Consider the following 27,941-nt stretch of genomic DNA (forward strand, 5'->3'; position numbering starts at 1 on the left):
AGAAAAGAATAGGAAAAAATAGGCTGTGTCTGAATATTTCTATTTCATATTATCATAGTGATGTTCTGGAGGCGTACTGAATTTTGTTTAAACGGCAGATACTGTATTTCTCCATCAGTACACTTCATATTCCAGTATATTATACCCATTTCCTCATTTGATAGGATGCAATGGGGCCATTCAGCATGTTTATTCAGTATGCTGAAAGTGGAAAAAAGGTTGAGTAGGCAGTTTTCTTTGTGTGTGTCCCCGAGTAAACAGCAGCAACAAAAATGGCTCACAAAGAGGGACTAAAGACAGCAGACCAAGCAGTCTATACACCCTCCGTAACTCTAGTGAGGTGTTGGCAGGTAACATGGCATTTGGGAATAAACACGGTTCGCTTAAGGCTCTCATGGGTCATAAAAAGAAACAAACATATTTGGCCCTAAAGCTGTGGGCTTTAGCACCCATTTTCCATCACTCATATATGTGAGCATGTTTTGAGCCTGAGAGTGTGGACGCTATTTCATATCCATATTTATCTATGTTTTAAAACACTCTCCGAAGTGGGTGAGATGAAAGCAGACCGAATATAAGCTCCAGTCAAGGTCAAGTCCCCTTCACTGCCATTTAAAATCTAGCACATGCTGTATAATGAGCCCAAATGCCGCAATGAACACAACAGATAGGACAATGCAAACTGAAAGTGGTGCCGTACATCGACCATATGGCACCAGCAGAGGAAAAACACTGTGCTGTGAGGGTAGCACCAAGCAGAAGCTCTGCTGCCACGTTATTGGGTTCATGCAGGGAATGTTTTTATGACCTGGCTGATATTGTGATAAACTGTCTAATAAATGCGAGTATGAGAAACACGGGTGTACCTGGCGTGGGTTATGAACCAGTGCTCTGCTTATCTAATGACTTATTGTGCTGCGCCCGATGCTATTAGAAACTATTAGTGTGTGTGTGTGTGTGTGTGTGTGTTTATGTCTGCACACTTTTAAAATAAACAGGGAAAGCAATATGTACACTGTCAGAAACTTAAAACTCTGTACTGAGAAATTCAGCATTTGCATGTGTGTGTGTGTATGTGTGTGCATTTCACATAGGCTACTTTGGCAGTCCACTGTATATATATATATATATATATATATATATATATATATATATATATATATATATGTATATATATGTGTACACAGTTGTCCCTTGCTATAACATGGTTCACCTTTCGCGGCCTCGCAGTTGCGCGGATGTTTTTTGGTGCAAATTTGCATGCTTTTTTTTTTTTTTTTTTTTTTTTTTTTATAGCGCATTGTATTCTGCGTCCTGATTGGCTAAGGGATTGTAGACCATTGTCAATCGATCTCCTCCGTGCCGTGTCTCCTGTACAGTACAGAATGCGTTCATTCTATAATACTGGACTTATTTTTCTATGAAGGTTTTCACTTTGAGTGTTTAAACAAGAGAGAAAAGTAAGAAAATGTTAATGCCTGTCTGAGAAAAGTGTATAAAGTGTGTAGTGAGGGGTTTTACAGCCTTAAAACATCTATAGTAATTGTAAAAAATAAAGCTGACTACTTCGCGGATTTCGCCTATTGCGGGTTATTTTTAGAACGTAACTCCCGCGATAAACGAGGGACCACTGTATATATGTACAAGTCCAATTTGGTCGAGTTTAGACCCAAACCCCCTTATACACAAAGATACTTTATTAATCCCTTGTAAAATTGCTTCCTGGCATAACAACAAGGGTCTGGTTGCAGACACTGAAGCATTTCTGCAACAGGATGAGTGTCGCATTTGGGTGAATAACCAATAATTTGTACTATATAAATCTAAAGTGCAGTTTAACTCTGCACTAAATTTTCTTTGAGATGCGTAGAAAGTCCTGCAGTGTTTACAGCTGCTCACGGTTCCTTCCTGCAATATGTTGCATGCTGTGGAGTGCCTATTCATCATCACCAGCCACTGTATGTCATTGTTTGTGCACAGAATTCAAGACACCAGTTAAATATTGAAGATCACGACGGTACAGATCAAATATTAATCCAGTCGATATAGTAAAATGCAGTATATTTGTCGCTGTCAGTTCCTGTGAACAGACGCGCGGTGCCGTTCCAGCACATTAACCGTCAAGCTGAACAAACGGTGATTATCTGCTGTTATTAGTCTGTTCATTTTTCCCTCTGTATGTCCGTTTTCAGTGTAATATATATATTTTTCCGTTCGCCTCCACCCATTCTAAATTCTCTCTCTGCACGGCTCTTCCTCATTACAGCCACCTCTTCCCTCCACTTCAAACAGAAATAGAGCACACAATCATCGCTGGTGAATTTAGGTCTTTGCTCACAAATATAGCAGGGAAATTTAGGCACGCAAATAGACCGGCCAAACATAGCCGCGGAAGAAAGGGAACGATTTGAGTAAAAAACTGGTCAGCACAAGCCTGTAATGATTTCAGCTGGCTTGCAGTTAAAATTTAGAAATATATAGCAGACATGTTTTGTATTCTGCAATGCGATAAAAACCTCTTTGGATCAGTGTGTGTGTTCGCACCTCAGCACCAGGTTGGAACTTTCTTCAGTTGTTATTATGTTTACTTAATTAACGTCAGTTTGCTTGTTGAGTATGCTAAATTATCCATGATCAAACACTCTTTCTCTCTCTCTCTCTCTCACTCACACACACACACACACACACACACACATATACAGGAAACCAGCTTAGATGCCTCATATCTTCATATCAGACACACAACAGTTTGATCTCTATCTCTTCTGCAGCTTCTCTCTCCCATTATTTCTTTTTCTTTCCGCTGATGTTGTCATCCTGTAAACTGCTTCATGTCTTCTTGTCTCGTACACACCTGCCTCCAATTTCCCTCTCTCTCTTTCTTTCTTTGGGATGACAGGTTGAGATGCATGTGTGTATGTGTGTGTCTGCAAATGTGTGTATGTTCATGTCTGTGCATTCGGGATTTCACATACAAATTTGAGTCGAGTCGAGCCTAAAGTGCAGAGTCACGTCAAATATCTGCCGAAAGTATTTCAACTCGTCTGCGCGCCTGGGTGTGTATGAATGAGTGTGTTTCTGTGCAGCTAGACAGGTTTTCTTGTTGTGTGTGTGTGTGTGTGTGTGTGTGTGTGTGTTTGTGTGTGTGTGTGCAGCTAAATGGGATTTCCTGAGTGTGTGAAATCTGAAGGTGAGCTCATCCAGGTGGAACATTGACTCCTAAACAGTCTGAAAAAAGACACACTGAGGATGACAGGCCTTCATGTTCTACATCACACACACACACAGAGACATACACACACACACACGCATGTTCATGCACACATAAAGAGCATCAAGATTTCTCACTGAAAATAGACTCTGTCTTATTGTTTGTGGTGAGAAATGAATTTGGATTTCAATCTGCTGCCTCGCTCGTCTCAAGACATTTTTTTCCCCTCTAATCTCTGCTCTTCTGTATTTTTCTTTTCTTTTTTTTTTTTTTTACATTATTTGACACATTTATGATTCAGTCCATACCCTGAGTTTATGCAGCCTTTGTAAATAAAAGTTATTTAATTGAAAGCTCAACATTTTAGCCTACTTCCATCAGTATTAATTTATATTTTTATGCCTAGCAGGAGACAATGTGACGCTCTGCAAATGGAGGCCATTAAATCGGAAGCACAATTGCTAGCTTGTCACTATAATTACCAATTGTTGATCTTTCTCTGTGCTGTAGGAGGCAGATTGTTTGTCACCCTGTGAAAATAAAGGTTATTGAACCGAGAATGCAATTATTATTTCTCATAATGATAACAACTGTTGATATTTGATGTGTTGCAGGAGACAGACCCTGGACCCGGTCCGAATTGGAAGCACTGGACCAAAAGCCGAACCAGTTTCACCGCTCCTACCCTGAGGACCCTGCTTCTCCGTGCTTCTGCTGCTGTTTATGGCTCTCCTGCTCACCCGCCCAGTAAAATGATGGAAACCCTCATCGCTGATTGGCTCGTCTACCTGCTGAGCAGCGGCGCTTAATGACGATGCCATCACTGTCGTCCTCCTCGTCGCGGTGGCTGCTGGATGTGCCTTTGTGAGGTGAAAGGTTGATAGGGAGCGTCGCGCCGCTGAGGTTTCCCTTTGCCGAGCCGGAGGAGCCTGATGGCTGCGAGATTTCGATTGGACGGTTTGTCCTGCCTGGATTTTAAAGATCACAAGGATCGTTGTTGTTAGCGACCGCTCACGGCGCCCCACTCCCCCCCATCCCTCCTCTTCCCCCTCCAGCGATACGGAGCTACCCGCCCGCCTACGTCTGTGTGTGAATGTGTCTTTTTTTTTTTTTAGTTTGACTGTGCGTTTGTGACTGCTTGTGTGACTGCGTGTGTGTGGCGTAGGTGAAGGACGCACAACAAGGAATATAAACACAGGAACGGAATTAAGGAAGGAATAAAGGAATTGAAGGGTGCAGCAAAAAAAGCTCATTTGGAGTTGAAAACGGGAGTAGCAGCTATGGCCCAGCCGAGGCCCCATGTGAGGACTGGGTGTCGGCTACTTCAGACTGCCAAAAGAGAGCGTCGGGTGATGGGAGATATTGGGTTCGAAGGGCCCTCAGGTGCCAGCCGGTCGATGTCCTCCCTAATATGGGCGGGCTTGTTGCTTCTGCTGCTGCTTCTGCAGGCGTCTCCCGGCACCGTGTCGGCGGAGAAATTGGACGAGAACGACCCGGTGGTCACCACCGTCTACGGCAAGCTGCGCGGTGTGAAGAAGGAGCTCAATAACGAGATCCTGGGTCCCGTCGTGCAGTTTCTGGGCGTCCCGTACGCCGCCCCGCCCGTGGGCAAGCTCCGCTTCCAGCCGCCCGAGCCGCCGATGTCGTGGCCGGAGGTCCGCAACGCCACGCACTTCGCCCCGGTGTGCCCTCAGACCATTGTGGAGGGCCGCCTGCCGGACGTGATGCTGCCGGTGTGGTTCACCAACAGCATCGACGTGGTGTCGACGTACGTGCAGGACCAGAGCGAGGACTGCCTCTATCTCAACATCTACGTCCCCACCGAGGATGGTGAGTTAGCCTGCAGGGCAAGCGGGGTGGAAGGGTATGGGGGCTAGGGTGGGGGCGGAGGGAATCAAACCCACAACCTCCTGGTAGAGAGAGGAGTCTGTAGTCGGGTTGTGTTTTATCTATGTGAGAGTGTTTTCTCTGTCTCTGTCCCTGTCTGTCCGTCTGTCTGTCTGTCTGTCAATAGAGGGAAAGCATGACCTTGTGCATGTTTACTGTGCATGCCACTGCTTATCGTACACGAGTGTGAGCTTGGCTGGGCAGAACGAGAGCGGTGTGCAGACGTGAGAGCGTGTGTGTGTGTGTGTGTGCTCGAGTGATTGTGTGTCACCCATTCAGGCCAATTTACCGCTTTTTTTTTTTTCATCCTTCTGTCGCTGCATCCCTCGTCCTCTCTTTCTCACCTCCTCCTCTTCTCTTTGATTTTGTCTCTCTTCCTTTCCACTTCTGTCATTTTGATCTTTTCCTCCTCCTCCTTTTCCTTCTCACCTTATTTGCTCTCCCGCGCTGACTCCCTCCCCCTTCCTTCCCGATGTCTATAGCTCATCATAACCCATTGTGCTCTGCCACAGTGACTCAAGTTCATTAAACAAGACAGTCATTGTGGTAATCACTGCCGATTGATTTGGCTGACTGACTGACTGGCTGGCCGACTGAATACTGTGCTGATTGAGCCGGTATGAGTCTGTCTTTCCCTCTGTCTCTCTTTATATTTCACTTCTCCTCTTCCCTCAGTCAGTCAGCTTTGTGTGTGTGCAGGTGTGCGTGTGTCAACGTGTGTTTGAGTGTGAGTGTGTGTGTGTGTGTGCGTGTGTGCATGCTAGCTCCCGTGTGGGTTGCGCGTCCAGAAGCTCCATGTTATTCTTTAGTCTTCTATTCATTTTTCAGTCAAAAGAATATCCAAGGAATGTGCCAGGAAACCCGGCAAGAAAATATGTAGACAAGGAGGTATGTATGATCTGAACGCAACCTATACAACGCCACAAAAAAAGAGAGAGAAACCAACTGAAACAGGGAAGAAATCAGAAGAACCCAGAGAAGAGCTGTGTGGCACAGTGCAGGAATCGTGGGATCAAGGTCTATAAATTATTCAGGTTGAGACTCGGGGTATCTGCAGGTTTCAGAAAGAAAAATTTTGGTGTTATTGGATTTGGATTTAAGGCCCATTTGAAAAACAAAAAGTGGCAAAACTGGCTCATTTCCTATTAAATAGAGCTGATGAAAGTTCAGAAACTGTAAATGAACAGCATTAGAAAAAAGGGCCCTGGGAAATTAATTGGTCAGGGACATGAGGTCCAACTGTGTTTAGTAAAGCAGATACGACACATATTGCACCACTAACCCTGCTCAAGTAGTCATTTAAGAGTTCACAAAGACCTCTATTAACTGTTTTTAACACAGTTTTAATACTGTGCCTTGAAACGGGACAGTTTATTGAAATATTTATCCAGACGTTTTGGGGACCTGTGGATACCCTGCAGACGGACATAACTAAATGTTCACTGGATTGTCCCGCCGTATAATTTGTGGACCTTGTGATGGCAGGATGATGGTAAGGCAGTGTTATTCTGCACGTCCTGGTTTGGCTGTGTGTTATCAGCGCTCTCATTGGTTGGCAAGATTGGGAGCAAGAGAGATTTGATAGGCTGCCAGGGAGGGCCACGGGTCAGAGTAATGGTGGTTAATGTGCGAGCAGATAGCAGTGTTTGAGATGAGACAGGGACACACACACACACACACACACACACACACACTGACACAGTGCTGTAGTTGTAAGCAGTGTTAAACAAGATGAGCACAGACTGGACCTTGAGTGTGTAATCTCTATTAAAAGAAAGCAGATCTGTGTTCAGGTTGGCTCGGTCTACTATATCAACCACTGTTTAATCAAGATAATGCCTTCCTCTCTCCTCTCTCTCTCTATCTCTCTCTCCCTCACTCTTCCTCTCTTTCTTCCTGTCTCTCATTTTTTCCCTGTGTGTGTGTGTGTTTTATGTCGGTGTATGTGAGATGCTGACAGTGCCCTTGATAAGGCATGGGTGTTAATGTCATTGCCTTGGCAGCAGGCTGGATTATCACTTAGTGTACATCCCTTCTCTTCCTACTACACTCTTATCTACACTTCTCCTTTCCTTCCCTTCTCCTCTCTTTCCTTTCCTTTCCCTCTCTTCTCTACTGTCCTCCCTCTTCTCTCCTCTCAGACTCGCTGACTGTGCTGACAAAGACACCAAACATGTTCAACAAAATATTCAACAGGGATATATATGCATATGCCATATATACATGCCTAAATGCAGTATAGAAGAGGCATTTATAGTGGGAGATTATAGAAGCCTGCATATTTGTCGCTCAGCATGGGAAATCAAGCACCAAGACCAAGACGCTCTCTTGTGGATTTTCTCATTTTATGCGACGAGATCTACAGTCTGTTAGATCTACAAAACGATGTATCATTTCCCCACAAAATGAGCAAAATGAGGAAGCTGTTGCCTTGCAGGATGTTGTTATGCAGTGGAACAAACTTGCTTTATTTCTCTGTTTTCAATTTAATACGCAGTGGCTGTGCAATGACCAGGAACTAATTTATTCTATTGAAGTACTGGGAGCAACTTTCAACTTTATATACACTCTGTGTTCACTTTATTAGGTATAGATTGCTGTTTATGCATTCAGCTTGCTCCTCCATACAGTGAATCATGCATAATTAAAACATAAATATAAAGCGTGCAGACAGGGTCAGGAGGTACAGCTATTTTTTTTTTTTTTTTTTTTTTTTTGGCTAGTGTCATAACGCAGTGCCAAACAACATTACAACGAACTGATTACAGCATCATAGCGATGGCCTTTTTCTTTGGATTTTGACACTACAGGGTTTAAAGTTGGCCAAAATTACCCTGTAACCAAACCCATGCAATTAGAGGATGTGCTCAAAAGAGTGAGGGCACTGTGTACATGCTCCTCACAAAAAAAAAAAAAAATCACTGTACTGATGTTTTGGGCAAACACTAATGTGAAAATGTCATTGTGAAAATGTGAAAATCTGCAGACTTTTTCATTTTTCCTTTTGTAACCAAACACCACCCAGTCAGAGAAAAATGGCAGGGCTTATTCAAGCTCACATGCGAGCCACAAGTGTGGAAATATTAGTTCAGCACAACAGCAGTGTGGCTAAGGGCATCTCAGAACATACAGCATGTCCGGCGTGCAGCAGCAGAAAACCATGCTGTGTGTTACGCTGGGTCATCTAGCAGGAAGACAAAGCTATACGGACATAAACTGGACGATCCATAAGCCGAAAAACACACTGCCTGCTCTGACAAATTCCATCCATCCTTCCTGCAGAGAGAATATTTTCTTGGTTCACATCAGTGCAAACTGAGCAACATGTGCCTCCGTGTATCCGAACATTGCTTCTTGCCTGTTTTGTCACCAGGTGCATCCCTTTATAGCCACAGTAAACCTTCTTCTTTTAAGTGCTACTGTATCAAGACGGCGTTTGGAGCAACAAGATGTTTGCAGTTTCTATATGCACTGCCTCAGTATTTGCACAATCTGCATGATGGTTTCAAGTCAGCATGGATCATTTATAGGGTCCTTGATGAATCTTGGACTTAAAATTCAGACAGTTGTGGAGCCAAAGGAGCTCCTGCCTGATTGAGGTCCTGATTGAGTTTGGTTTCATTGCCTTTTAGATTGTGCTCGGATGTGAGTAACATTATCTTTAGTCCTGTTATACAGATTGGGAAGTCAATTCTGGAGTCACCTGTCTGTGTTTTATGGGACCATTTGTCAATCGTAGAGCATTTGGGAGTTATCTTTGGTCAGTTGTAGTGTATTTTTTGAATTTGAATAGGACTTTAATAATCCCCCAGAGGGGAAATTCAAGTGTCACGGCGGCAAAAGAACAGACACATACAAGGCACACCAGATACAGACAGGACACACAATACAATAACACTGTGGCATGATAAATAAACAACAATATGGTGCAATTGTAATAATAAATATGTAATAAATAGGTAAAAGCACAAATGTGTCTCTAAAGTGCTGGGAGCCTGTGTCCCTGTAAGTATGTATGTTTTGTGTGTGTGTGTGCGCATGTCAGTGTATGTGATTGGTGGATATTTAATGAGTTCTGTGGTGTTTTGTAAGTACAGCGTTGTGGTAGATCTGTAGTCAAGGCATTCAGGGGGTTCTTCAGCCAACTACAATATTTTTTTTTTGCACATCCTTTCAGGGAGCATTCCTTTTTAGAAGTAGAACCGATTTCTGTGGCTGCTCTCAGGACTCCAGTCAATTCACTTCCAATTCACCGACATCGAAATCATTTTTAGACCCTCAAGACTGACGCTCGTAACGTCAAAGGAGCGTCTTTTTTTTTTCTTCTTATGTCTACATGAGAGCTATGTTTTGCGACAGGCAGTGAAGAACAAAGAGAGATGATGGGAGACAAAGCTCTGAGGGAGCGTCAGAGATGGACAGTGATGAAGCAGAGAGAGAAGAGGCATACAAAGGGACATAATAGAGTGAGAGAGAGCTAAACAAACTGAGACCTGGGGACAAAAAGCTATACAATGGAGAGATAGTGGAAGAGAGAGAGACGCAGGGACCAGTCTAATTGCTGTGGGATTGAGACCAGTCTAATTGCTGTGGGATTGATTTCTTTGTCTTCCTAAGGACTATTTCACCGTCCTGCACCATGGTGGTTCAAAGACGCTTTCTATGGTTGAAAGTAGCTTTTTGCCGTCTCTGGGTTGGAGTGCGGTCATTAAGTTATCGCATGGCGAGAGACAGTGGTCTCTCTAATGAGATCAGAGGGAGCGGCGCTGCTGTTGGTGCTCTCTCTCGCCGCTGCAGCGTGAATACATTTACAATTCGGACATAAAATTGAGATAAAATGCAGCAGAAACTCAGAGATGACAGTTAACTGGGCAGTCATAAATAGCAAAAGTAAGTGTGACATGCTTGACGGAGAAAAAGAGGCAACTTGAAGAGTACACTAAGCAGAGTGCAGATCTCGGAGGGGAGATCTCCCCCTCACCAGCTGAGGAGTTAGCACTCAGTCGGAGAATAAAACAGGTTTTTCCATGGTTTTCAATCACCACAACCAGGAGAGATCCTTGATCATACAGTCATAACCATGCACAAAAATATTACGCTCATATGCCCAGTAGTATGTGAGATTAGCTGCAGACAGATACACATGACCAAATGCAAGATCTCATCTGAAAATGCTGCAAACCTCTGATTGCTCATGTGGATCTCCATGTTTTAGGTAAAAGCGACTGATTGATGTTGCGTGTATTGAAGTGGAGAGCAAAAAAAGGACCAAGGAAGCTACAACTTTTAGGGGTCAGTCCCTTAAAAAAAATAAAGAAAAGCAAGGGCTTCAATCTAGAGCTGCCATTTTGCACCGACACTCAACAGTCATACAGTACTGCAAGAAATTCATCCAAGAAAAGTGAGATTCCTCTACATTTCTCCACTTGCATGAGTAGGTTGTGGACAGTCGTTCTGTATGAAAAAAACAACAGGGTTTCATCACAAGAGAAATGAAACGGTGTAAGATTACCCGAGTGTGGCTTATTTCCCTTAACATTCATGTTGCATTTCCCGTTACATTTATTGGGTGTGTGTACAGCGCAGTGTTGCATGTGAGCCCGGCTCTTTATTTATGCACTTTCCAGTTTTCTTGCTGCGATTCTGAAATGCACAAACCCCACATCACACATGACAGCTTAGGAGCTCGTGGCGAAATTCAGGCGCGCTGAAAACGGGGGCCACTGAGCGGCTGAAAACGTCTCCGGCCTCGACGACGGCTGACGAAAAGCCCCGAGAGCAAACACACACATCCATGAGCATGCTATATCCATGAGGACCGGGTCTTTACAGCTTTCCCATCCGTACATAATTGAGACTGTTGGTGTGTTTCATGGAATTTACTGTTCACCCTCCACTGCTGTCAGTCCTTCTAAGATTGGAAAATAAAGCCCCATATTGCCGCTGTCTGTGGTGGGTTGGGGCTTCCTTTATGTTTACTGTATGTTGGATTTAAGCATTGGGCTTTTAAACCCCAAACTAGGACATTTAGACTGCAAACTAGGGCATTTCCCAGCGCGTGTACACTCTGTTTAATATCTCAAATACATTTAGTTCCGGCGGTATTTCAACATGTTGCATTATTCTGATTTTTTTCTTTTTCTTTTACTTTTTTTTTTGCAGTCTCTTTACTCCAGAGGGGTTTAGAATAGAGGCTCCATTGTAGATCTAAATGGAGTGAAGATGCAGGCAGCTTCACAGGAGGTGAATAGTGAAAACTCCTTTTTTCCCCTGTAACTTCCTTTCTCCCCGGCTCTTTGTTCTCTCGCTCTCTCTCTCTCTCTCTCCGTCTGTGTGTCTCTTTCTTACCGTCCTTCTCGATCTCCCTTTGCACAGATTGGCCTTTTCCCTTGTGCCTGTCTGTGTCTCTCTATCTGTCCTGCCCTGCTCACCTTTCCCTCCCATTTTTCTCTCTCTTTGTCCCTTTCTCTTTCGCGTCTCTCCTTCTGTCTTATTCCCGAGGCTTTGTCCCAGTTTTGTAATGGTTGAAGGAGGATCCGGTGGGAGGTGTTGCACACATAGACATGCAGAGACACACAATAACACAGACACACACACACAGTAGAGACGAGACGAGGCAGGAATAGACGTGGCCCTTCTTCTGTTTGGGTGTCCCTTGAGAGACTCTGTCTGCTCGACTCATAACTTCTGTGCACTTGTGTGTCTTCTTTACTGTGAGCCGGTGTGTGCGTGCGCTTGTGTGTCTTTCACAGTGCGCATGTGTGCTGTGTGGGCGCACGTGTACATGCATTTGGTTGTGCATTTAGGTGTGTATGTGTGTGTGTGTATGTGTATGTGCGCAGGGGAATTTTAAGTTTGGTTTGACAGGGCTTTGTGTCAAAGCTTGGCTGGCTGTCGGTGCTGGCTGCTGGGCACGCGGTGGACTTCTCATTTTCAGGCCGCCCCGATGGACCTTCTGTTGATTTTGAACTGCACTTAAAGAGAGAGAGAGCTAGAGAGAGAGAGAGTGAGAGAGAGCACGTTTGGCCCGGGCCAGGCTTGGGCTTGCCAGATTTTTTTTTGTTGTTGTTGTCGCTGTCGTTGTTTTGTGAAAGCTACTTTGTTTGTTTTTAATCTGTCACCAAAAGTAGAGATGCACCAGTGTCACTTCTCCGTAGCCAAAATCAATTCAGAGTCCTAATCTCCAAGTATCTGCCAGTAACCAGCACTTATCAGAGACAGATCTATGTAAAAAGAAATGCAAATGCACAGTTATAAAGATCTAATTTCCTCCTTGGTGGGAAAACAAGCAGAAAACTAAAGTTGCTTTGCTGAAGCTTACTGCATATCGCATGTGGCGTTGGGTATTGGATTTTATTTTGGGGAATTTCTTGATATAATACCTTGTTTTAGCTTGTATCAGCCCAGTATTCATACCAGTATTTGTAGTATGCAGTTTTCTATTCATAAAATGTGCTTCTGATTGTTGATTGATTGGTTGACATGTCTGTAATAGGGGAAACTAAAATCAGAAAGTAAAACTAAGTTTCCAGATCATAAGTCTTGGAGCAACATGCCATCTGCGATATCAGAATCAGAAATCAGAAATAGTTTATTGATCCCGGAGGGGAAATGGCTTGATCTCTATTTGTCTGGAGTGTTTCACCCGGAAGTAGAATATGAGATAGAATATAAAATGTAAAATAAATATAGTTTTTCCCCTCATCAAGTGATCATAACTGGCAGGAAAGGAGCCTGGGGGTCAATCAGCAGATTTTTAAATGATACTTCACTTTCATATCACATACATGGTTTTCAGCAGCCCGTCTAAATTTAGCCCTGCACTTACCATACCAAATGCAAATTTGCATTTCATTACAGCATTTGAATCTGTTAATCACAAAGATAAAATTCATAATCAAAACAATGTTTGTATGTGTGTTAATATTCAGCATATCAGATGTTTTCTTGATAAGGTTACCTTTTGTGGCTTCACAGTAAGGTTAGAATTAGAATCAGCCTTGGGGTGAACGAATCAGCAGTGGCTCCTCACAAGTATAGTAATACAAACTTTGTGTATGTGTGTGTGTGTGTGTGTGTGTGTGTGTGTGTGTGTGTGTGTGTGTGTGTGTGTGAGTGAGTGTGTGTGTATGTGTGTGATGTAGAACATGAAGGCCTGTTGAGGTTGAGTCAATGTTTCACCTGGATGAGCTCACCTTCAGATTCCACACACTGAGGAAATCCTATTTAGCTGCACACACACACACACACACACACACACACAACAAGAAAACCTGTCTAGCTGCACAGAAACACACTCATTCATACACACCCAGGCACGCAGACGAGCTGAAATACTTTCGGCAGATATTTGACGTGACTCTGCACTTTAGGCTCGACTCGACTCAAATTTGTATGTGAAATTCTGAATGCAAAGACATGAACATACACACATTTGCAGACACACACACACACACACACACACAAACATGCATCTCAAGCTGTCATCCCAAAGAGAGAAAAAGAGAGAGGGAAATTGGAGGCAGGTGTGTACGAGACAAGAAGACATGAAGCAGTTTACAGGATGACAACATCAGCGGAAAGAAAAAGAAATAATGGGAGAGAGAAGCTGCAGAAGAGATAGAGATCAAACTGTTGTGTGTCTGATATGAAGATATGAGGCGTCTACTCTGGTTTCCTGTGTGTCTGTGTGTGTGTGTGTGGGTGTGTGTGTGTGTGTGAGAGAGAGAGAGAGAGAGAGAGAGAGAGAGAGAGAGAGAAAGAGTGTTTGATCATGGATAATTTAGCATACTCAACAAGCAAACTGACATTAATTAAGGAAACATAATAAAAACTGAAGAAAGTTCCAACCTGGTGCTGAGGTGTGAATCAACACACACACACACACACACACACACACACACACACACACACACACACACATGCACATCTACACAGACATCTCTCATACAATACAACACCTGACAAATCCAACATGTGCACCAAGACACTTGTCCTGATTTGCCTGTGACCACCAAGTCGCAGATGTTTTTTTTTTTTTTTTTTAATGTTGTTTTCCAGTGTGCATCCGGCACCATTTCCAGCCTCTGTTGAAAGCAGCACAGATTACTGCTGGGATGATGAAGATGAAAGACACCCCTAGATGCCGCTTGTTAGGGCTAAGTGTGCTGAATTGGATGAGCCTTTCACCGAGGTGGTTGTCATCATGCTGGAATTCATTTGGAAGAAAAACAGGCTGTCTGGCTGAGGGCGATAATCATAACCTGAGAGAGACAGACAAGACGAGGAAGACACACCAGATAGCAACAGGGACAAACTCGATCTAAAAATGTACTCACAGAACCGTTTTCCCTTTAAATCCCAAGAGCTGAGCCAAGAAAAGAGCCCTGTTAGTCAACTGGTGCTGAGAGGGACAACGTCTAGTAGAGTTAGACTAAAGCTGGGCGTACACGGCATGATTTGAACCCGTTTCGGATCCGATATTTGAGCATTTCAGCTTCATCGCGCATTGTTTGCCGTGCAAGATACAGCAGAGAGAGAGGACCGATCTACCATTTCCGAGCAACCAAATTAGAGTTCTCATCGGGCCTGAAAAGTAAGACCCTACCCTAACCGGGCCCTACTGGGCCAGCCCGAGGCCCTACCCTACCTACTAATTAGCCGAACTTTAGGCCCGACAGCCCGATGAAGCCCGAAAAAAAAAAAGAAAGGAGAGGGGAAAAAAAAGATCGCCAAATTCGAATTATTTAGCAGCGCCGGTGGCTCAAATTCGAGTACCATACTTGCCAACTCTCCCGATTTTTAACCCTATCTCCCGCGATGCTCCTGGTCAGTAATTTTCCCGCTAATCTCCTGATTTTACAGTGAAGGAAACAAGTCAGATTGTGGGGGGTATTTGTCGCAGTATCTGGCCATAGCTGCCAACACTCCCGTTTTTCCCAGGTTTCTCCCGTATTTTAGACTCATCTCCTGCCGCCCTCCCGTTTTGTCTTTTCTCCCTGGAATCTCCCGTAATTTACAAGCCCCAACTTTGTTTGTTAATAATAATGAGAAGCGCACCGTAACAAAGGTTTTATTTTGAAAGCTCAGACCGGAAGCCGCTGCAGCTCCGTTAGTTTAACAGAAGCTGAAACACACGGCGAAATGTTTTTAACTGTAAATAAAAGTGCACGTTTTCCAGCCTGTGTCAGACAATGCCGAGTTTACTGACTAATTATTAAAAACCTGGATGTGTTGTAAATCTTAACCCGCTTGGCAGGCACTAATATCCCTGCACATCTTCTGCTGCTTCCCCCCCACAGAACCAGAACCCGAAGCCCGACCCTACCCGACCAATTCACATACATTTTAGGCCCGACCCTACCCGAAAATGTCGGGTTGGGTCGGGTAGGGTCGGGTTCGGGCAGAATTTGAGAACTCTAGACCAAATGAGTTTCTGACATGTCAGGAAGTTTGGTCGGCTGTCGTCAGGCTGTTGCACAATTGAAATCGAGCCATGAGTCAATTCTCCCCAAATGAGAGTCTTTTTTCTCTCTGTGCCTGCGCAAAGAGGCAAACAGACCAAGATGGCTGCACTTTTCAGCCTTTTTAGTAAACAAAATTCTACCCGCCTGGGGAGTTTCACCAAACAAATTTTTACTGACAGTTGCCGATAACCAGAGCGGTCCACGCCAATCGGCTGACACGCCTTACTGTCCAGACTTCTATTTCCGGATCTACAGTGTGAGCACATAAATCGTGACCTTTGACTTTACATAGCAGACCATTACTTGTACAGTACGAGTTAATAGATGACACTAACTTTTCCAAAACCCAGTGTCTATGCAGATTAAGGAGTCCAATAATCATCCACCAGCTGGTTTTGTCCACATCTGATAGCCACAGATGAACAGTGTGGATGACGTGTTTGTTGTAGAGGTGGAAAGTACTGTCTGCAGGCAGCAGCAATTCACCTGACTCGACTCATTTTGATCAGATTTCACACGAGCATACATAAATATGCTTTCTTTTTACTACTATTATCCTGGTTTTAAATTGAGATTTTTAATGTCCTAAGGTCTACGTTTTACGACTCTCAAGTTTTTCTGCCCCTCCATGAATGAAATCCTGGGGGACACAGTAAAAGTTTATCATTTTATCTGGTAAAATAATCGCTTCTTGGCAGCTTAAATCAAAGTATAACAGTATTGACCTTCAAAGACCCCATATGAAATTAAAACCCGACTTCTACACTGTCAAATTAAACAGTATATTGTAAAGCGGCCAGGATCAGGTGTATCGAGTCAGAGCTGCTTTCCCAACACTGAGGGGAGTAAACCAAACCCTGAAGCAAAGAAACCTATTTATAGAACATTAGGGGGAGGGGGGATTAAACTGAAAGTCGAAGTAGACTCAATTATTATGTGGTCATTAATAGAGATTATGAGTTGGCAAAATATCACGCTATAGAACAGAGAACAGAGCCAGATTGAGATTTCCCTTGAAAAAAAAAAAAAAAAAAAAAAAAAAAAGTTCCCAGATTGTGATTTATGTGCCAGCTCATTTGATTGGCTCTCTCTGAAGGTTGATAATAGGCATGTGTGGGCTGTCATTTAGCTCTTCACTTATTATGAAGACTGCCTCCAGTCCATCTCCACAGAAATGAAATCAATTAGTCAGGTTGTGAGGCTGCCAGTGCTTTCAGATAATTTCACTTAATGCATTCCCTATTGGCATGCACTTCATATCAATGTGCACATTCTTAAGGTTAATGGCAGAACTGTTTTGAATAAGTCATTTCTCTTCACTTTGAATAAGATGGGAAGCATTTTCTTTTTAACACCTCTTTAGCCAGTAAGGGTTAGCTCAGCTCACACAGCGTGCTTTAACACAGAAGCCTCCCAGTAGTTAAAACATATCTCTGACTGGAAGCTGCCCAGTTTACTTTAAACTGTACATGAATAATTCTAATGTCCTAGTAAAGCATCGTACTCACTCTGTCCTGTTATGCTTTGTTTGTTTGTTTTGTATTGTTTTTATTTTGTGTCGTGATGTGACTTTGTCTTGCATGTGCTGCAGAACAGGAACCTGCTGCAAAACGGTTTTCAACTGAGTCAGGCCGTTTTTTAAATTGTAATATCTGCAGAGGAAAATCCATGCTAAACGGACGTTTCCCCAGTCAATACGGCTGGGAACTGCGTTTTTGAACTGTTCCAAGACAATGAGATCACACAAATCATCGAAGGTTTCCGCATCCGAAGCAGTGCACCAGCGATTAAAGTAGTTCAACAAATCATTCCTTAACCGGATGATAAGCCTCAGGAACCGTCTCATAGACCTTAAGCACAGCAGCTTGACCGATGCATAATTCAAACTATCTGTCCCAGACAAAGCTTTAATCTTTCCTCTACAAAATGAAGGAGTTTACTACTTTCCTTGACTTAGGTTACTAGGATAACCATGCTGGTCTGTCTCTCCTTTCAACGCTTTACTCAAAGGCAGCATATCTTGAAATGTATTCGTTGGGTTGCCATGACATTTGGGGAGCACATTCATGCTCCCCAGAGGATGAAGCCTCTCTCCTTTAGTGACCTTGTGACTAAATCAAATGAGTGGATGAGCACGAAATTGGGTGAGTGCCCTCCTCCAAAGAAGATTCCTCTTGTATGAGTGCTACCATGCTACCTACAGCACGCACCCTGTTTATTTTGCTGACCATGTGACCTTTACTGGATGTAGCACCACCCTCAGGCCAAAATACCATCTTGTATCAGATATCATAAAATCTAATTCGAGCATTAAAATGAAATTTGGTGAGTGCATTCGCCAAAAAAAGATTCTCCTTATTTTGACTTCTTGATTCTTGACCATGTGGCTTTTCTTCTAGCGCCACCATCGGTCAAATTTGATACGTCGAAAACAGCTGGGCAGATTTTCATGGAATTTAGTGAGTACAGTCACGCTACCAGGAGCATGCAGTGTTAAAATTTTGGTGCCAGTCACCTTTTCTCTAATGCCACCATATAACACAATTAAAATCCAAGAGGGAGAAAAAAATCTTCAATTTTAGTTTTGCCCTTTCTACCCCTCATATATATTAGCTGCAGATAATGTGGATGATACTTGAATATTTCATTATTAGTTTTACTAGAGGAATTCTGATTTTATTTTAGTCATTACTAACAGCCTGTGCTCTATCACGACCCTTTAAAATCTACAATTTCTTTCATTTTTACATATATGGAAAGTTAATTTAAAAAAAAAAAATCCCATGCATATTACATTTCGTTTTTCAGCAAGCAAGCATTCATTTGATCATGGCACTCCAGTTTGAACTGACATCTCTGTAATGCATTAATGCAGCCTGTGGAGCGTCGTAACTTATGCAGGCTACGGCCTCAAATAGTCTAATTGATGCTGTAGCAAAGACATTGAACCTTCAAACACCGGGCCCACATCATAGAAAGGGAGGAATATTGATCCAAATCTTGTAATATCATGGGATTTATCGCTTGTGCGGCAACCTACGGTACATCTGAGGCTCAGAGTCACAGACAATGAAGGTGCAGCATCTCCGCTCTTGAATTTTATGAGTTTTCTTATCAGCGGCTTATTTCAAAAATCAAACCAGCATGTGCAGAAAAGTCTTAAGCGTGCACATGATGTCTTGTATCAGGGCCACCAGCGGTTATTTCAGCCCCTTTATTCCGTATGAATATTGCTCTTAAACGTGGACAGAAGACTTGAGGGGGCCTTTACAGCAAAACACATCCAGCCTGAATAGTGCTTAAGTCACTCTGGATAAAAAGCCTCTGCTGAATGCCTAAAATGCAAGTTTAAACGTTCCTGCCGGTTTAATTGCCTATTTGCTGGCTGCTCGAGCGCATTTACAAAGGGAAAAAGAACAGTGTGACCTTGGCTTGTTGTGCAGGTTGTACCTTTGGTGACTTTAACACACACATGCACACACACACACACACTCACATACATACACATGCAGCTACGCTCAAGGTGGCAGCATTGATAACTGCTCGTAAATATTCATGAGTCTTGCATTACAATAATTAAATAAGTGTTTTTTATTATTTTCTTTCCCCCTTTTCTGAATAGTAACTAAAGGACATTTGAACCAGTGCGACGCCGCCGGTGCCTTGCAGTGTAGTTCCAAATTATGGCAGCGGCTCCCATACAAAGAAGCGGGGATATGAGTGTCATAATGTTGCCCCATTTCTGTGATTCATCTAACAAGAATAATTTTTTCCCCGTCTTTTCATTCGCGCTCCGTCGCTGCAGTCGTGGAGGGGACACATTTTGCCTCATGCATATTTCAGACACAGCCCGTTGTGAACAACACAGATAGACACGGAGCGGTGAAAAGTAACAGCTTTTCCTGTAGTTTCCATTTCACTCTTAGTCATTATTTATGGGGACCTTTTCCAAAACAGCCGTACAACTATGTAATGCATGAAGCCATTTGCTTCAATGATGATGGAGAGTCAGCTGTAAACTAACTGCAGACAATAATGCAGCAGAGGAAAGAGAAAAGAGAGGAAACAGCAGTGGGACTGAATGAATTATAGCATTGTGTTATACTGTAAACATGCCCTTGTTTAGATCAGTGTAGCTGTCATTGGAGCTTGTTTTGCTGCTTCCTGCTGTGGCCACATATGGAATGTGTGCCATGCCAAAAAAGCATCCACTGATTAAAAAAAAAAAAAAAAAAAAAATCAGACAAAAGAGGAATGACAAGAAAATGAGATAGCTGGAGAAAGAGTTTTTTTTTTTTTTTTTTTAACTAAAAAATGAACAGTTAATTATGGCTAAATTTGTTATTGCTAACACATGAAACTGCACACATAAAAAATCTTTCAAAAAGTTGTCACTGTCACTGTCATAAACAAATCCCGCAAAAAATCTTAATACGCCATTTAAGCCCCTTTCACACATGCAAATGTCTGCGTCATTTCTTCTTCTTCTACTTTGTCCTCCCAGCTCCCTGGTACTAAAACGTGCAGCTACAACCTAATGTTTTACCAAAATGAGCCGCCCTCCACTCTGCACAGCTAACACTGGCCTCTATGTACAGCCGGCTGCGCGTGTGCAGCCACCCAAAAAACAGATACGACAAACATATTCAGTGACTCTTATACAGTGCAGTGTCCCCAAATTCCCCAAAATCCGACAGTGGGATGAAATGATCCTATGTTTTTCAACTGCTAATCAACTTGTTTGCTGACTTTTCTTGAGTTTAGTTGCATTTTCTTGATACTAATGGGCTGATTTACCTGATTCTGCCTTGTTTCAACATATTTGCCAGAATAATTCCTGAAACATGAGATTATCCATGTGAAACAAGCAGGATTATCCCATGCCACTAGCAGTTTTTAGCAAGTTTAAAGACAGAGTATGTCACTAAATGACTTGTTCAGGTGGAGATGTTTTGCAGGCAGGTGCTGTCTCCTGTGACTAGCAGCTCGGAGCGGGCTGTTTGATGACTGTGCTTGAAAGGGATATAGGCTCCGCTGTTTCCTATAGCGAGTCTTTACCTGGGCAGCATGCACGGGAAGATTTGCTCCTGCCGTCATCTTGTCAAATTTACATCACGTTACAGGGAGCTGGCTGTGTAGCTGTCACTCTGTAACACACAGACCAGCAGACCAGACAGCAGACAGAGCCCACTGCGGTGAAAATGAAACGGAAATGAAACGGCTTCAAACAAAGACAAGTTTTCATAACAGCGAGCGGTGACTTCACGCATTTTAATTGGCGTTGTGCAAAACTTCTCCGCAGTCAGATAGAGTTAACATGAGGCCAGTGCAGAGGAGGATATAATGAAATTAACTCGCATCGATCACAACAACCACCTCCATGTTCTAAGATCCCCCGTTTCCCTTGGTAACCTCCGACCATGAACGACTGCGCTCTTTCTCTTGCACAGCACTTTTAGTTCAGCATCTGTCAGCAGGTGGTACATCCACGGAAAAGTTAGCAGAGTGCTTGGCACAATAACAAAATAATTAGTACAAGTAGAGAAAAAAAAAAAAACAGACACCCACACAATGGATTAATGTTCACTTTGATGGTTTCATCAGCATTTCATTTTCCATCTAACTTTGAATTTGTTTGCTTTGTTGAGGTTGAAAAGTTTCTGAGTGTACGATGGTTAAGTCTCAAATGTGCCGTGGGGGGTGTGGGGGTTCTTTTTTCATACTTCTGCTGATAGTATTATCACAATATGCAAATAAATCATTGTGTTCTGAAGCACCAGTTTTAGGATTAATAAAATACTTCTGTGAAGATTAAAATGAAGGAAATTGACTGAAATACAAGGGAACATATTCTGAATTTGCAAAAGTTTCCTTCGGTATCTGAAGGAAGTTGTGAACAGTTATTTGGTTCACAGGAAGAAAAGAGTTTTATGTTTCTACTTCTATAAGAGTAAATATAAGAGTGGCAGTGATAGCAACAACCATGGCCGAGCAGACAAAGAAAAGACCGCCACCTACAGGCACTGACACTCCAAAAAAGACTCACAGCTCTTGACACCTTGTTGTGATTTGACAGCGAAGACGTTTCAGCACCAAAGATGTCGCCAAATTATATGACGTGGAAACTGAGGATAAGGAAATGATTATTATTTCGGCTAATAAACATGCACGCGATAATTTTGATCTCCACACTTAAAAAGATCCAGGGACTTTTTGGTCCACCTGACGGCGAGGTTTTGTTAAAGTTTCTCCTCCGTGGTGGTAATCGTTTTTCCTCACCATGGTGCGTGCTAACGATTTAGCACACAGGGTTTGTTTAGCGGGCGGCACAGGCAAGCTTTGCATCATCTCAGAGGCACTGAGGTGCACTAAGTGGCGAGCACACAGAGGTGAAACAGTTACTGATGTTCTCGCCTAAGTGGCCCAACGAGGTAATTGGGCGGAAAGTGTACGTTTCCTTGAGATTAACTCGAGGAAAGTCAGGAAAAAGTCCGTGCTGTCAGCAGCAAACACAGATCTGGGTGTGCACTGGTGCAGCCAAGGAAACAGAGGAGAGATGAGAGAATATGAAGAGAGAGAGGAAAACAGAGCTACACTCACCACTTTATCCATATAGATACAGGAGATATAATAAACTGGTGAGATCAAACTCTGGGATGAGAAACCTGGCTAACACATCTGGCTTGCTCCTGTATTAAACTGTGTTACCTATACATAGAGAAACACACACACACACACACACACACCTTTACAGGAAGAAAAGATTCTGCTTTGATATTTCCACCACCAGAATGGAAGCCCAGACGGACCACAGAGTGTGTGTGTGTGTGTGTGTGTGTGTGTGTATCTTTCTCTATCGGTGCATCTGTGCTGCTCCCGTACTTTATACACACTTCTATATGTCTGTCTTCCTTACATGCACCCCCCCCCACAGAGCTGTAGTCTAGTGCAGGGGAGTATGAAATCTGCTGTTAGGGGGCTGCCAAGTCTGTTTAATTATGCTGTGATGTTAAATTGGGTATGGAGGAGTAGAGCAGGCTGCATGCTGTACTGCTGGCTCCCGGCCCAACGTAACCATGGATCCACGCGGCCCAGCATCGCTACCTGCCTCTCTGTAGGGCTTGTAGCAGTTGTAGTGCATTGCAAAGAGACATGCGATTATTTTATTGGTTCATTTGGCTGTACCACTTGGCCATTTTGCAGTTTTGATCATATTTTGAGTAAACGTTCAGGTATACTTTAGACATGGCGCCGATCTAAACCAACTTTAAAAACCCTAAAAATGTTGGGATAATCAGATGTGTGTGTGTGTGTGTGTGTGTTTCCCTGCTGCTACTTTCTGCTTAGAGGTAGGCAAGCTACAGCAGTGACAGGGCAGGACTGACAGTGTGTGTGTGTGTGTGTGTGTGTGTGTGTGTGTGTGTGTTTGTGTGTGTGTTCATACATATGTAGTAGGGTCCACTTTTTGTTTCCGTGCACGTTCACATCACTCAGTGTGAGTGTGTACATGGAAAAGTAAATGGAAAAGGCTCGGCTGGGCCAGATGGTGTGTATGACGGGTGCTCAGAACAAACCTAGGTGTCACCTTGCCTTGGCAAAAACATGGGTGGGGGGGGGGTAACTTTTCCTAGCTGGTTAATTAGTATTGATGTGTGTGTGTGGGGGTGTGTGTGTGTGTGGAATGGGTTAGGGAGGTAACTTGTGTTTTTTTTTGGCTAATTATCAGGGAAAGGAGAGGACAGGGCGAGTGAAGAAACGATGAATTATTAAGTCCTAAGTTTACCTCCCTGCTCTCCGCCGCTGTCATGCAGGACAGCTCCGAAATTCAATTTAATATGAATTACAGCAGCATAAAAGGCAAGCTAATGAGTTGTGCGTGCACGCTTTATTTGCAGCGTACACTGCTGTTGTGTCACCTCACAACTCCAATCCCCTTGATTTTCAGGATTTCCAAGGTCTTTTGGAGGTAAAACGAACCTCGCAGCCCCTTGGATCAGTGAAACCCACACGTTTGCTGAGTTTGATTGTATTGTATTTATTGAATAATCTCGATGCTTGACAGGCGGGAGCCTGCAGAATAAAGTTGTGAAAGCACGTGAGAAATGAGAAAAAATATCCTTGTTCTTGTGGATGTTTAAATATGGTTTAGTTTATCTAAAAATATGCTTTGTCAAACGGTGTCAATCCTCATAGCCCGTTAATTCTCTTGCAGCCGATTCCACTGATCGGGATACTAATGATGTGTTTCTTGAACCCATTTAAACCTTTAACAGCTCCCAAAGAAACCCCAAAAAAATCTTGTGAACTCTATTCCTGATCATGTGGTGGCCACAGCATTCCAGAAGGTTATTTATTCATTAATTTATTTGTGTGTTTGTGTGTCTGTGCCCACTTTCCCTCAACCGGCCTCGCCTATTTTTCTACTTTAGTGATTAATTTCCTTAATTTCCAAAAATGTTGTGACAGATGTAGTTGTATGCAGCTGTGGGGTTTTATATGTTGACAGAGAGAGCCACACCCACCACTCAAAACACAAAACACAAATAGTTTCAATTTATTTGTTTATTTAATTATTTAATCCAGGAATCCACATAGAAGGGCAGAAAAAAAAGTTCCCAATGAGGCAGTGAACATAAAATCAAAAAGGTAGCAAACAGAATAGTGCACAAAAAGTCATTTATTTGTTATCAATAGTGCTAGTAAATACATTCACTTTGAAGAAAGAAATGCATGCACACGTGGGTTTGGTTTAGCGAGGCTGCCAGAGCGCCAAGATTGAAATTGCAACTAAGCAGCTGCTAATCAATGCCTGTTGGTGTCCATTTATTCCTTTAAAGCACACGTATCTCCTGCTAGCAAATAAATAGCAAACAAATGACTTGTTTTGTGCATGTTCCAGGTTCCTACCATTTTATTGCATTCTAGATCATTTTTGTGCCAATAGACCGCATGGTGGCAGCTGGACGGGAAAATAACCCGACCAGTTATCCAGTTAAAAACTAAAATAGACCTAGAAAAGCAAGGCACATCTCAAATAGCAGTTTTTTCCTTTCTTTTTTTTTTTTTTTTTTAACACAGTCTGTGTTTCATGGTGGATTTTCCCTTTAAAAATGCCGGTGGTGTGATTTATGAACAAAAGCATTCGGATGCCGTGTTAAATCCATTTCTGCGAACATGCTTAAGCACAAATGAAGTTGTGTGTCCCATGTGCCCGTTGCATATAAAGCTGTCACATATAAAACCTGAGCACTCCAATGAGCTCTAATGCCGTCAATGCGTCCTCCGTTAGTGTCATCGCAGCATAAATAAGCTCTGTTCAAACTGGATTAGTTTTACTGGGGGACGTTCAACAACACCCAGCCAGGCTCTTGGGGGAATCAGCGAGCTCCTCATTGTTTGAATAATGCCTGAGAGACGGAAGAAAAAAAATCAATGAACTTCAAATCTATGCAAGTATGCTTCATTTGGGAGGCTTGCACCTTTGATCTTTTACCTCAAGCGAACACGGACTCTTTATCCTCAGATCTGCACTCCTCTCCCACCTCCTGCTTGTTAAGTCACACATGAGGAGAAGAAAGGTCATTAATTCCTTCCCAAATTGGTACGTAGTGTCTCGTCTGTAATATTTATGTGTTGCACTAACAAATACAGAACGGCTTATTGCCACGATGAGAAGTAATGAGATGTAATTTGCAGTTGCACGACTACATAAATCACTCAGAGCCCTGCAGTCATATTCACTGTGAAGGTGCTCAGCCACGGACAGGCTCCGGCATTAATAAAAGCTGCTGCGCCCCGTCGACGTCTCTCTTTGTGTTTCTTTCTCCATCTTTCAGCTTAAACTTTCGACACGGAACCACGACGGCATACCGCATGTCGCCAAAGCAGAGTGATAAATTAAACTGAACTAATTTTTCAGTGAAAACAACCAAAACAGGACCAAATCAGCAAAAACCCAACATGAAAAACGGCTTTAACAAACACCAGGCCGACACCAAATGACTTTTCAAGCAATTTCGCCGTCGCAGAAATGTTTCCAATGTTGGAATAAAAGTTAAAATTATGAGAGTTTTGCTAGAGTTGTGGCACACTCTTGTCATTTAGAGTACGGCGGTCATAAAACTCAGTCCGAGCTGTCTTAAGTCAGACTTTTTCTCATCTTGACGTTCCAATAAAATCAAACATGTTATCCTTAGTTTTACTTCTTGGCTCATGCAAACAGTAAAGTTCAGTAGAGACAGAGCACCACTGAGTCCCGCCCACCCCAGCAGGCAAAACAATGAATCTCTGTCCATGAACTTTGCATTGTGTGAATATGCCTCCTTGGCTTCGGACAGTTATCACATTAAAGGTACCCATCAGTTTGATTCACATTTGGCAGCTGGATTCAACAGAAGACACTGAGCGCTTTGATGGTATACTGTATATGTGTAAAAAAAATTGATATTTTAATGTTTGGATGCAAATATTTTATGTTGTTGTCAATAAAATTAACTAACTAACTAACTGTATGTTTAGTGTGAATAGTGAAAAACAAGCTTATTTTGTTAGAACAGCAGGAACGTCATCACCCACTAGTCAACTGACCTCACCTGTTCCAGCAGTGCCGTACACAATCACTGAGACAGAGTTTTAATTAATAAAGGAGCTTGTTTTTTTGCTATTCATGCCTTTAATTCAAAGGACACACACATGTGATGACCACTGGAAGCCGAGGAGGCAACTCCACACAATGTGAAGTCAATGGAAGTCAAAACTAGTGGGTGTGGTTTTTGGAGTATGATGCGCCGCGCTCTGTCTCTATGACGTGAACATTGTCAGTAACCACTAGATGCGCTCTCTCCAGCACCACACAGGAAGCAGCAAACCGGGGTAGTGTTCACATCCTGTGGTGCCGTCTCTTTTTCTTTGTAGGCTGGTTTTTCTGGAACAAACCACTGCACACACAAGGGCAGCGGTGGACAAAAGCTGATTCTGTTTCATTGTTCAACAGTTTTTCTTCTTGTAAATTTCCACCGGGAGCAGGACGGGGAAATAATCTGAAAAGGAATCTGGCTGTAGTCTTGCGTACGGTGACCCTGCAAGATCCACAGTGTGTGACTAAAAACTCCGTCAGTGACTTGTGACACGTTGTCTTTAGATGGGAGACGGTGCCAGGCGTTTTAAAAGTGTTTTCAAAGTCTTCTAGTGTATGGTCGGCATAAAGCATAGTTACATAGGCAGCCACCGCCGATGAGTCATATTGAGTTGAATACTAATGAGCAGTGTGTGTCAGCTTTAAAAAAAAAAAAAAAAAGGACAGTCTCAAACCGTTTTTGTATGAGAGGTTTGAGCGTGACGAACCAACAGAGCCCACTGGAGAATTGGCTGGGTGAAAATAACATCTCAATTCTTCACAGCCGGGCCGGAAAAAGAAAGACCCGTAGAAGATTATTTTGATGTGAGAGTCGGTCAAGTAAAAGTAAATCAGTCGTTTGGATGTGATAGATTCGCTTCTTAATTTGCGTTACGGTGACACGAGAAGCGGTCTGTGTTTCTCGCCCCCATCCCCGCGCCAAACACTGCAGTTATTCCACAGGCTGTAGATTGCAGTCGTAGGCCTCTTTAATGTTGCATTTTGTTTAACTGGAAAGCACACTGCCCTGCATTTGACTGAAAGAGACGTGCTGCGTAAATCAATATTGGTTTGGATCGCCGAGTCTGCTCGGGCCACATCGACACGGATGCAGATATTTTTTTGAAAAGGAAACTGGAAAACAAATGGGAGGTCGGCTGGTAAACAGAAGGTTCCTGGTTTGATCCCCGGCTCCTCCATAGAGTGTGTTGAAGCGTCCTTGAGCAAGACGCTGAACTCCTAACCGCTCCTGATGGGCACCTCGGCACCGTGTGTGTGTGTGTGTGTGTGTGTGTGTGTGAAGTGCCTTGAGTGGTCACCAGAAAAGTGCTATAGAATGCATTCCATTTACTACTCAAGTACAAGCACAATATCCCTGTAGTGTCCAAAAGTTTGCAGAAAAGTGGAAGGACAAAAACACGAGGTGAGTCATTTATGAAACAGAGTTCCCGCTGAAGGCGACGAATAAATGCAAAAGGTTGAACTTAAAGGCGTCATTGAAAGTTGCCGCGCAGTGGGGCCAGCGTCTCCTCGACGAGCGCGAGCAAAGAGGCAAAGTGATGGCGGTGACGTCTCATCAGTTGGTCTTATTTTTCCTGTGCACATCGTAAATAAGGTCCACTCTGGAGAGCTGTTTTCCAGAATTTGCCGTGAAGAAAAGTACTGTTTCATGTGGACAGGACTGGCCAAAGTGGTAATAACATTTTGAAAGTTCATATTCAAGCACCACTTTGTGTACAAATGTAAAGGACGCATTTGAGGA

At 43.1% G+C, this 27,941-nt stretch overlaps 1 protein-coding gene across 7 annotated transcripts in view; it reads left to right on the forward strand.

Annotated features, from left to right (window-relative positions):
* Positions 1 to 4,650: 4,650 nt before the first annotated feature.
* Positions 4,651 to 27,941, forward strand: part of nlgn1 (neuroligin 1) — a 324,543-nt gene continuing 301,252 nt past the window's right edge. For 3 of the 7 annotated variants that reach the window (XM_030049462.1, XM_030049459.1, XM_030049463.1), the window contains exon 1: positions 4,651 to 5,041. In XM_030049462.1, the coding sequence (XP_029905322.1) occupies positions 4,852 to 5,041 (190 nt within the window). In that variant the 5' untranslated portion in view covers positions 4,651 to 4,851. Of the gene's footprint in view, positions 5,050 to 5,926; positions 5,987 to 8,230; positions 8,266 to 23,561; positions 23,591 to 27,941 lie in introns of all 7 variants that reach the window. The other 4 variants (XM_030049461.1, XM_030049458.1, XM_030049460.1 and 1 more) reach the window with 4 other exon arrangements.

The sequence above is a fragment of the Myripristis murdjan genome, chromosome 4 (assembly GCF_902150065.1).
Source record: "Myripristis murdjan chromosome 4, fMyrMur1.1, whole genome shotgun sequence".
Lineage (NCBI taxonomy): Eukaryota > Metazoa > Chordata > Actinopteri > Holocentriformes > Holocentridae > Myripristis > Myripristis murdjan.